The 12,421-nt window shown below is 35.8% G+C and overlaps 1 protein-coding gene across 1 annotated transcript; it reads left to right on the plus strand.

Annotated features, from left to right (window-relative positions):
- The first annotated feature begins 4,271 nt into the window (after nucleotides 1-4,271).
- LOC139324813 (vomeronasal type-2 receptor 26-like) lies at nucleotides 4,272-12,230 on the plus strand. The gene is made up of 6 exons (XM_070954563.1): nucleotides 4,272-4,444; nucleotides 5,004-5,295; nucleotides 5,414-6,265; nucleotides 6,803-7,030; nucleotides 9,537-9,663; nucleotides 11,332-12,230. Exons 1-6 carry the CDS (start codon nucleotides 4,272-4,274, stop codon nucleotides 12,228-12,230), a joined length of 2,571 nt encoding a protein of 856 aa, XP_070810664.1.
- The last annotated feature ends 191 nt before the right edge of the window (nucleotides 12,231-12,421 follow it).

Consider the following 12,421-nt stretch of genomic DNA (forward strand, 5'->3'; position numbering starts at 1 on the left):
ACATCAATTACCATCAATTCTGTTTGCCTAATAATATTTAGCTTCTTTATCAAGAAGGTTATACAAAGCATTGAAACCTCTCCTCTGAGGCAGTCTAGTCTTATAAAAAGCTTGACATTCTGACTCCAAGGGGTTCTACAGCATTTTTCACATGTTTGTGGATTTGCTTTATCAATAACACCAAAGTAAGTCCTGTCTGGACATTCTCAGATGACCTGGGAAGATCTTTCAGCCTTCCTGTGAATATGGCTGTCTAAGCTTGCTTTACAAAATGCCTCTTCAAATGTTTCCCCTGGTTTTTCTCCAGTTTTTCCTTTTATTGGCATCAATCCATTCTTAGGGTTGTGCTCATTCTCCAGAAGATATTTCTGGTCAACAAAACTTCACATAATGATGCCCAGATGTCAGATCGCTTTGCTTCAGAGCTCCCCATCCTCTGGGTACCAAATTACCGACAAAGGCAACTATTTTGGCAGAGCAAGGGGTGACAAGACAAAAGTGTTCCAATATCTAAGGAGCTGCTATAAAGAAGCTGGGCATCATTCAGCACCTGGAGGCAGGAGAGGATACAATGAATGGAAACTAATCAAGGAGAGGACCAAAGTAGAACTAAGGAGAGATTTTCTGACAGTTAGAATGATTGATCAATGGAACGATTCGTCTCCAAAAATTGTGTTGCTCCAACACTGGAGGTTTTTAAGGAGAGTTTGGACAAACATTTGTCTAGCAAGGTTTTCTGCTTGAGCAGAGGTTTGACCTTTTTTGGCCCATTTTTGGGGCTTTTATGTCCCATTTTGAGGCTTTTTTTGGCCCTTTTTGGGGGTGAAGGCCCAATAAAGGCCCAAAAATGGGGCATGCAGAGGCCAAAAAATGGCCAGCAGATGGGCGGGGCTTCAGCAATATTCAGTCTTTAAGACACACAGACATTTTCATCCTCTTTAAGGGAGACAAAAAAGTGTGTCTTATAGTCCGAAAAATATGGTAATAGTTGTTATAAGGCCCAAGGTGAAGCCATATCATGAGAAGCAGAAGGCTGAAAGTGGCATAGAAAAACTCCAGAGAAAGTGGCGTACATGCACATAGTGTTACATTATTCTAAGGGTGGTTTGCAGTGTCAGCATTTTGCCCCCAACAATCTGAGTCTTCATTTTATTGGCCTTGGAAGGAGGGAAGAATGGGTCAATCTTGAGTCAACCAGGATCAACCTTCTGAGTGTGGGCATAGTTAGACTGAAATTCTACTTTCTTAGCATTGCGTCACCGAGCAATGATTGAACATAAAGGGCTGCCAAAGGATTTGTTGGAAACCTCTATCCATGTACGTAACCTCCTTTCTAACTCCTCTTGAAAGAAGGGGACAACTCACAGCCGCTAGGTGGATATGGCTGGGTGGTTGCAGTTGGGTCAGAAAAACTAGATGGGCATAGATGGGTGGCATAGCACACTTGCTAACTCAATATTATGTTTAATAAGTTTAGTAATCCTCTCACAATGCTGATGTTTCACAGTGCTTGATTGCCTTGTCTGCCATCTTAGCTGAAACACCAAGAAAAATAAATGGTACGATGAAGTAGGTTTGACTTTTATTTGGGCCTTTCCAAATGTTTCATGAACATTTTTGGTGTTTTATTTTTTTAGAGATTATCCTGGTAACTAAAAGCAGGGGCTTGCTTTAATAGTTCTTGGGACCTCAATTGATATGAAAAAAAGGAATTCATCTTAAATTTTTTCCAGTTCAGAGAACTTACTTCTGCAAACCCTCTATCTGTGGACTCCTGGGGTCTGATGATATTTGAACCCAATCTTAATTTTTCTATTCTTATTTCTATAAACAGTATCTTCTTTCACTCTCAAGTTCTATTTTTTCCATTCTTAATCATATACATTCTCCTTTAATTTTTTAATAATTCATTCTTAATATATTTAAACATGTCCAGGGATACCTTTTTTCCATTTCATCTTTTTTGTTTTACAACAATCTTTCTTCTCTTTCTCTTCCTCTCCCTCCCTTCTTTTATCCTTTCTACCTTCTTCTTCCCTCCTCTTCTATTCCTTCTCTAATTCACCTTCCTTTCTCCCCCTCCTCCTTTCCTCCCCCGTCTAATGTTCTCTCCTACTCTTATTCCCCTTTCCTTTCTTCCTCTCCTCTTCCCTCTCTTCTGTTCCTCTCTCTCCTTCTCCCTTCCTTCAATCTCCCTACTCCTTCTTCTGTCTCTCTCTATTGCTGTATTCATTTTTAATTCAGTCCTTTTTTTCCTATGGTGTCCAGGCATCCCCGTTTTTCTCTCCCTTTATTGCATATATTCCTCAAAATTCCCATCATATTTTAAAATTCTTAACATTGTATTTCAACTTATTTCATCTTTACCTTAAAATCTTTCAGCTTAATTAACTTTCCACCTCTTATTTCCATTTCAATAGTTATTTTTCTCTTTTCTTAATATTTCAATTACTTCCAGCTATTTTTACATATAAAGTAAACCATTCTGTATCTGCTGGTCTACTTACATTTTCTTACATCATTTATTTATCATTTCAATTTCATTTCTTACGTTCAATTTCCTTTGTTTTTTCAATCTTTAGCACACATTTCTTTACTTTCATTTCAATTTTATGTCTTAATTGCAATTAAGTATTCCTTTTTACAGTAATCTATATATTTATTTCAATTTATTTCTTACATACAACTTTTACTACTAATGCCATTCCCTTAAATCAACTTATTACTGCTGTGATTTCTTTCTACTACATTTTTTTCTTTCCCCTTTTAACCATTTTCTTTTAAGCTCTCCTGAATTCCACTTCTTAATATTTTCTCCCCTTTCTCCCATTCACTTATTTCTTTCTTCCTCTTCTTTTTTTTTTTGTGTTTATTGTATCCTCCTTCCTGCATCTTTTCTCTAATTTTTAACTTTATTACCCTTTTAGTTCTCCCCCTTACTCTTTTCCCATTTCCTTCTCTTTCCTTCTTTTTTGAGAGATATTCCCCCATATCTATTTTTATTTTATCACTGTTGATCTCAGTGTAATCATCTATATTTTTTCCTTCAATTATTTTCTTTCCAACATTATATTCTTGCTTCTCATTTATCTTTTCTCTTTCTTTCCTTTTATATTCTATCCAATCGTCCACTTCTTTGTTTCTCTTAAACACTTCTCGCACCTTTTGCAATATCTCCCTCAATTCCTCATACTCATGCTCCCAATTTTCCATATTTTCAATTTAAGAAGAAATAGTTTTTATTTTAATTTATTATATAGTTCTAATTCAAGTCCATTTGATGTCCTTTTTTCTTTTTTTTTCTTCTTTTCAAATAATATCCAATTCAGATAGTCCTTTAAGTCTTCCCAGTTCAAGATTTTATTTTAAAAAAGAATTCAGAAGGACAACAGGAGGAGGATTTGTAAGGTGATTTAAAACAAGTGAAGTAATTATGTTGAAATGGATGACTATATCCTGCTAAAGAGGAAGCTGAAGATTAGGGAGGCCCTGCTGCCTTATTGGAGACAGGAAGAAAGAAGGCAGGGTGAATCTTGCCTAGTTTATTTTTGCCAGGTTATTCTGTAATATATCATATCTTGAGCAAAAGTGAATAAATATTAGTAAAAATTAAAGCCTCCAGAAGTAGGAATTAAAACATCCAAGAAAAGAATGTATAACTTTTTACTGAATGTATTTGAAGAACTATAGAAAAGTGAAAAAGAATATCTCCAAAATATCTTCCCAATTCTACTTCTTCAAGTATTTTCAAAGCAATCAGTCAATTATTAGGTGACCCAACAAAAGAGAGAAAGATGTTGGTCAGCTATGCAAAGAAAACAAGGCCAGCTTGCCAATGTTTCAAAGGTAAATTATATACCTTACAAATAGCTGAAATCAGTTGGTTATCCCAGTAGGCTAAAACCATCAAAGGTTCTCAGCAGAACGGAATAGGAATGGAGAAACAACCTATATAATTACTTCTAGAGCCACATGAGAGCACAAAGGGGTGGCTTCATGAGGTTTATTTCCACAGATTCTTTTCCTCCTGTTTTATCTGCCAGAACTTCTCTCTGACTGAAATAGCAAATGTTCTGTGCAGAAGGAAATAGGAATTGAAAAATAGTCCTCATAAATATCATGGGAGCTGCATGGAGGCAGTAAAGGATAAGGCTGACTTTGTGAGATTCATTCCTCCTGTTTTATCTGCCACAACTTCTCTTTGAATGACAGACCCAGACATTTTCTCCATCACAATAGAAAGAAAGATGTTGTTCCTTTTGATGTTCTCCATGCACAGAGTAGCTACTCTAAGATGCCCTGCAAGTGAAGCTTTCCCTGTTCCACATGAGTGGTTCCAGCCTGGTGACCTCCTCATCGGTGGGATGGTGTCTCACATTTTCTACACATTTTATGAAATTGAATTAAAGGACCATCGTTCTCTACAACTTTATCCCTTTCCAATGTAATATATTTTTCCTTTAGATGGGTCCCCAATTATACTGAACTCCCCAAATATTTCTTATATGATTAAAGGTTTTTATGACCATAATGCAGATTTTGCATCTTCCTTTGTCTTTTGAGTATATCTGGTTGTGGGAGAAGAAATGTCTTTTTCATTCATACATTAAATGTTTGCCAAAATAAGTTTTTTTAAAGAACATTCGATGAGCTGAACTTTTTTTTTTAAAAATCTGCATTATGACTCCTCACAAAATATGCTAGCAGTAAATGCGTGATATTTGCTGAATTTGTTTATATTCTGTTTGTGCTAAACTGAAAGAAAATAAAAGTAGTAGCATGTAAAAAAGCTGACTATTCAATTTGCTGTAGTGCTTATTTATTGTAAGGCATGGAAATACATGGAAACACTATAAATTACTCCAGTATTTTATTATGTGCAATTCTCATTGTCCTACTTCTGTCAGAGACAGAAATGTTTGTTATTCATTTAGAAATGATGCCAAACTATAACAATGTTTAAATATATTAATCAATAAGATTTTTTTAAAACTTATTGGCAGTATAGTCACCAAATTCTACCAGCATGCCCTCGCCTTGGCCTTTGCTGTGAAGGAGATCAATGAAGACTCCCAGATCTTACCTAACGTCACTCTTGGGTTCCACATCCATGACAGTTACTACAACCCAAGGATGACCTACCGCACCACTCTGGACCTGCTTTTCAAATCTAAGGGATTTTTTCCTAACTACAAATGTGATAGCCAGAAGAATCTCATGGCCATTATTGGAGGATTAGATGCTTCTACTTCTTCCTGTATGGCAGAAAGTATAAATCTCTTCAAAATTCCACAGGTAATTTGGGAAGAGCAGTAGGAGATAAATTGGTCTTCTTTTGTAATGAACATTAGAGATCATTCTCTAATATTATTCCCTCCATCGTCATGAATAATGACTCTCTTTCTTTATTAAGCTGACCTATGGCTCCTTTGCCCAAGAAGAGCTCCAGGCTACTAAGTTCTCTTCACTTTATTACTTGGTCCCAAAAGAGGAGCATCAATACAGTGGAATTATACATCTTCTTCTCCATTTTGCATGGACCTGGATTGGAGTCTTTACATTCGATAAGAATAAGGGAGAACATTTCTTGCAGAAACTGAATCCGTTGCTTTCCCAAAATGGGATCTGTTTAGCCTTCACACAAAAGATTCCACAGCAAGCCCCATTTGAAATTATATCACAATTTCTCGATCTAATGTGGACTATTTTTAATATACTGATAGATCAGAAAGCCAATGTTTTTCTTGTCTACGGCGAACCATTCACAATTCTGTGGCTCAGAAATGTTGTGTTTTTATGTGATCCTGAAAATAAAGAGAGTGCGTCATTTAGGAAGGTATGGATCTTGATGTTCCCAATTGATTTCACATTGACAGGACTTCAAAGGAGCTGGGATCTCCAGTTGTTCCACGGGGCTCTTTCCTTTACTGTTCATTCAAGAGATGTTCAAGGCTTTAAAGAATTTCTTCAAGTTATCAAACCTTCAACCCACAGAGATGGATTTCTTCAAGTTATTTGGGAGCAATTGTTTGACTGTTCAGTTTCAAATGAAGAATCACCCTCAATGATCGATGAAACTTGTAGCGGAGAAGAGAATTTGGAGAATCTGCCTGGTGCTCTGTTTGAGTTGCAGATGACTGGCCAAAGCTACAGTATCTACAATGCTGTTTATGCAGTGGCACATTCATTGCATGAGGCAGTGAGATCTAGAGCCCCACACAGAAAAAGTCAAAGGTTTGAATTTCAAGCTCTGCAGCCTTGGCAGGTGATGCCTACATGCTATACATACGTTATGCATCTTACTTAAATTTAGTTGAAGTCTTAATTTTAGTTCTGGTTTAAAAAAAAATCTATATTTTGAAAGACATTCTCCATAACAATTAACAATTGTTAATTAACATCTTATTTTTGTATTGGAAAATATTAATCTAGATAAGCTTAGATCAAATCGGGATAAGCAGCCTGGAATTAAGGAGAAACTTCCTAACAGTAAAGACAATTAACCAGTGGAACAGCTTGCCACTAGAAATCATGGGTGCTCCATCACTGGAGGTTTCTAAGAAGGGAGTGGACAGTCACTTGTCTGCAATGGTATAGGATCTCCAACTTGAGCAGAGGGCTGGTACTAGAAGACCTCCAAGGTCCCTTCCGGCTCTATTCTGATGAAAGATCAGACCAAACTAGATTGGTCCATGTAGTTATTTGAGCATTATCGCAGGAATGGGAAGAATGAATAAATAAAATTTGAATATTATTATTAGCTCCTTCCAACTCCTTCTCGATTTCATTCTCTTTGAAGTAGCTCCATCCATTTCTTCAAGGCATGTCTTTCAACAATTCAGCTGGGGAGAGAGTGTTCCTGAATGAGAAAGGGGAAACAACTGGAGGGTTCGACATCACCAACATGATCACTTTTCCAAACAGGTCCTTTCAGAGAGTTAGAGTTGGAAGGATAGATCCCAATGCTCCAAAAGGGAAGAAAGTATTCATTAATGACGATCTGATTGTCTGGCATTCTGCTTTTAACCAGGTATGGACACATTGAATGGATTGTATTGTGATTCATTATGATATCATGAAGGTGTCTGTCTGTAAATCCATATTGAGCACAGTCTCTGTATAAATCTATGTAATTTGTAAATCTAATTTCGGTTTTTGAAAGAAGAAAGGCATATCCTGAAAAAAAATACTCTTCATTTACAAAACTGACATTACAATGAGAAAACATTTCATATTTGGATTGTAATTATCAATTGAAAAGATGTTGAAATCTATATAAATTATATATCAAATTTGATAAAATTCACTAACACATTAAGAAGTCAAGTATTGCTTGCTGCCATATTGGAGAAGAATTAGAAACTCTTTTAAAAATCTCTTAAAGTGATAAGAGCGGATGGGAACTTTTGAGGAGGATTTGTTTTTGTATAAGATGTTTGATCTCGACATTCAAAGAAAGTGGAACCAAGCAAAATTTAAAATTGAAATGAAGACAACTCAGAAACAACAAAATGATGCAGGAACTAATTGAAATGATTAAAACAATGCACATATCATTCAAACTGGAAATAAATGAAATTCTTACAACGATGCATGGAAAACCTAAACTGAATGAACCAGAGACTGTGCTGGAACATACCCAAGTGGAAGAAACCAAGAACGAGAAGCAAGAAAATAGTATTAAAAATAAAGTCATTGATTATGAAAAATTAAATGATTATGGTGGTAGTAACAGTGAAAAAAAGAGAAGATTTAGGAAAAAAATAGTGGGAAAAAGGAAACAAAGGGAAGAAAAGGAAAAGGGAAAAAGTTACAAACGGAGATGCACTTTAAAGATTACATTGGGATTAACAATGAGAAAAATAGAGGTGTTAGAAAGAGACAAGGAATGAAAGAAGAGGGGAAGAGACCAAACATAAAAAAAATGAAATGATTACACTGGGATTAACAGTGGTAAAGCAAGAAAGGTGAATAGGGGAAAAAGGAGGAGAGCAGTTGGAAATACAGGGCAAACTAGGAGAGCAAGGGCCTTTAAAATTGGGAAAAAAGGAAAAAGAGAAAAGAGAAAAAAGGGAAAAAGAAGAAAAGAGGATGGGATAAAGGATAGTAAGATTTATAACTATAAATGAATGGTAGTAAGTTTAATAGATGCAATTATAATATTTGGAATGTTTTTAATGGTAATAATGGAATTCAGCTAAAACATTTGAAATTATATCGTATTGATGTAGAAATGAATGACTTTAAAGTGAAATGTTATTTCACTTTAAATATAAATTCATATATTTGAATGCAATATTTGGATAAATTGGGGGCAGAAGAGAAATAGAAAAGAGGGAAGGAATGGGTTAAATATGAGCCTGGTTTAGCTCAACAGACAGAAGCACTGTAATTTAACACCAGCTGTCTGCAATTAAAGTAAGATCAAATCTCGCCAGGCTCAAGGTTGACTCAGCCTTCCATCCTTTCTAAGGTAGGTAAATTGAGGACCCAGTTTGTGGGGGCAATAAACTGACTTTGTATAAATATACAAAAGTATAAAGGCTATGGCTTAACGCACTGTAAGCCGCCCTGAGTCTCCGGAGAAGGGTGGCATATAAATCAAATTTAAAAAAAAGATATGAAAAAGGGTATGGATATCAAGATTTATGAGTGGAATATTGGTATTTAGGGAAAATATGTCAATATATTTATATATATGGAAAATTGGGTTTATATACTTATGTAAATTGTAGCATTGTACTGTATTATTTGGTTAATCTGATAAAAAAGAAATAGAGAAGAGGGAAGGAAATGGGCTATATGTGTATAATTGTATGAATATTAAATATTTATAATTGGAATAATGAAATTTAGGAAAAATATTTGAAATTATATTATGGTTAAATTGGAAAAAAAGAAATGGAAAAGGGGGAAGGAAATGAGTTATATATTTAAGTGTATGAAAATTAAGATTTGTAATTGCAATAATAGAATCTAGGGAAAATATGTGGAAACTGATAAAGAAATGGAAAAAAGGGATAATTGTAAAACTGCTGACTATTAAATATCTATGATTGGAATGATGGAATATAAGGAAAATATTTGAAATTATATTGTATTGTGAAAAGGGAGTAATGGGAGAATATTTGAATAAGATAATTTAGAGTTAGGTTTAGATATTAGAAAAATGATTGATTTCAATTTAAAGGGTTTCAATTTGAAAAAAGTAAAGAGAGGAGTGGAAAAAATGATTAGGATTAGAGATTAAGGCAATAATTGGTAATATTGTTTATATATTAGAAGAAATAGAAGGAAATAAAATAAAATAGAAGGAAAATAAAATAAAAAATTAGAGAGAAAGAATTTTATAGCGAAAAGTGAAATATATAAAATGGTGTTTGAGAAACTGAAAGCGGTACAAATTGTGATTTGGCAGAAAAAAATGCATTGTTTGTTTGTTTCTATGTGTGTTTGAAAAAATAAAAAAAATTCATTAAAAAAAAGAAACTGTTTTAAAAATCTCCCTTTGAAAAAGCTTTCATATTTATGACCAGGTACTTCCAATTTCTCTGTGTAATGACCATTGCTCTCCTGGATACTGGAAGAAAGGAATGGAAGGAAAAGAATTCTGTTGCTACGACTGTGTTCCATGTCCAGAAGGGAAGATTTCAAATCAAAAGGGTAAGTTAGACATTCCATCAAGTTTCATTAGATAGATTTAAGCAAATTGGAATGCACTACATTGGGATGTATATAATTAAAAGTTTTCACAAATTCTTCAGGCTGGAAATATATTTCTGCACTGTGGATTACAGTCCGTTGTTCAGGAGTCAAAGTTTGCCTATAAGATTCTAAGGCTTAGTCTTTCCAAATGGAGACCCAAAATAGTGTATATATCCATTCAGCCATAGATCGTCTATCATCACATGATCTCTTATCTATTTAGTTACTTTTCACATTTTCAACCTCATTTGCTGTTCTTTTCCTTAAGATTGTTAACAAATTGATAGGAAAGACTGAGCTGTGATGGTGCAGTGGTTAGAATTTAGCATTGCAGGCTAATTCTGCCGACCTGCCAGAGTTACGCGGCACTAGGGATTCGAACCGTTGAACTGCTGACCTTTCTGATTGACAAGCTCAGTGTCTTAGCCACTGAGCCACCGCATCCCCTAAAAGTATGATTGAAGGACCACTAATGTCCACTCTTCAAAGACTCTACTTCAAATTGAAATAAACAATGACAGATGTGGGGGTTTTTTTGTTGTTTTTTGTTTACAAATGATAGTATAAAATTGCAACCAAACCCTTTGATACGCTGAGGTCCATTTTAACCATGAGAGAACTAAGACATTTTCCTTCTTGATCTGCCATTTTCTAGATCTTATCTTCCACTAAAACCTGAAAGCAAGAGAAAGGAGCTTCAGGAAACAAATGAAGATTTGTGAATGGATTAGATATTCCAACCACAAAGGGAAATAGAGTGGGTGTTTTTAGAACCAATTAATACTTTCTATATAGAACACAGAAGCACACAAAAGATCAGGCTGGAGTTCAGGCTATTATCTTGTTTTGATGGTAAATGTAGGTGATTTATTTTGTTCGTTCGACCCAACCTTTTATTCTCAAATAAAAAGACTAATGTTTCTTTAGCTTCCTCACTTTTTAGAGTTTAAAATTTAGAAGAGGTTAAAAAGATTATATTGATTGTACTTCAGGGTTAAGGGTTGCGGTGGCTCAATGGCTAAGACACTGAGCTTGTCGATCGAAAGGTCAGCAGTTTGAATCTTTAGTGCCGCGTAACGGGGTGAGCTCCTGTTACTTCTGCTAATCTAGCAGTTAGAAAATACGTTAAAAATGCAAGTAGAAAAATAGGGACCACCTTTGGTGGGAAGGTAACAGCGTTCCGTGCGCCTTTGGCGTTGAGTCATGCTGGCCACATGACCACAGAGACGCCTTCGTTCAACACTGGCTCTTCAGCTTTGAAACGGAGATGAGCACCACCCCCTAGAGTCAGCAACGACTAGCGCATATGTACAAGGGGAACCTTAGCTTTATTTTTACTTCAGAGTTAGTATCTCTGCTCCTCTTACTATCATTACAGTTTTCTTCTCTATGCTTTGGAAAAATTAATAAAGCAATAATGGTCCTTAATGATTTCAATGGATAATTGTCTTTCCCACTTTACTTGTGAATTCTAAAGCATAGAGCAGAGGAAGAACTGCATTTTCATTGACAAATGATCACACTGGTGCTTAATGGAGACAAGTCAAGATGAATCACAACCGTCATCCACTATGATTTTCAAAAGCATGGATGGCATAGATGACAAATTCTTCACTTTTCTTCCAGATACGGATGACTGTTTTGAATGTCCACAAGATCATTATCCAAATAAAGAAAAGAAAGGATGCATCCTGAAATTGCTGGTCTTTCTAACTTTTAAAGAAACCTTAGGAATTGGTTTGGCCTCAGCTGCTCTTTGTTTCTTCTTCTTGACAGCTTGGGTATTTGGAACATTTATTAAGCACAGGGATACTCCCATTGTCAAAGCCAACAATCGGTCCCTCACCTACACCCTCCTTGTCTCTCTTCTGCTCTGTTTTCTCTCCTCTTTGTTGTTCCTCAGCCAACCTGACAAGGTGACCTGCCTTCTCCGACAACCAACTTTTGGCATCACCTTCTCAGTGGCCATTTCTAGCGTCCTGGCCAAAACCATCACTGTGGTTGTAGCTTTCATGGCCACTAAACCGGGATCTCAGATGAGGAGATGGGTGGGGAAAAAATTGGCCTTTTCTATTGTCCTTTCATGCTCTCTATTAGAAGTATGTATTTGTATAATTTGGTTGTCAACATCTCCCCCATTCCCTGAGTTGAACATGCACTCAGAGATACAAGAAATGATTTTACAATGCAATGAGGGATCAGCTTTCTTCTTCTACTGTGTCTTGGGCTACATGGGTATCTTGGCCATTGCCAGCTTTATTGTGGCTTTCCTTGCCCGTAAATTACCTGACAGCTTTAATGAAGCCAAGTTCATCACTTTCAGCATGTTGGCCTTTTGCAGTGTGTGGATCTCCTTCTTTCCAGCCTATCTGAGCACAAAAGGAAAAGCCATGGTAGCTGTGGAGGTCTTCTCCATCTTGGCCTCCAGTGCTGCATTACTGGGATGCATATTCTTGCCAAAGTGCTACATCATTGTTTTGCGGCCTAAACTCAACCACAGGGAGCAACTCATAAAGAGAAAATAGTACCCAATGTTGTCTTTTTTCCTAATAAAAAATGCTGACAACAAAAAATAAAAGGACCATTTGCTATTTACAGAAACCATGTAGTTTTGATTTTGGCCTAAGTAGATATATGGAGGTTTATTTTTATTACGGTTCATCATGCAAGTTAGGTGTTCAGAGTTGATTTGGCAGGTTTTTTTCACACAACAAAT

Source organism: Pituophis catenifer, unplaced genomic scaffold (genome assembly GCF_029215685.1).
Source record: "Pituophis catenifer annectens isolate HBS135680 unplaced genomic scaffold, rPitCat1.0.hap2 SCAF_15, whole genome shotgun sequence".
Lineage (NCBI taxonomy): Eukaryota > Metazoa > Chordata > Lepidosauria > Squamata > Colubridae > Pituophis > Pituophis catenifer.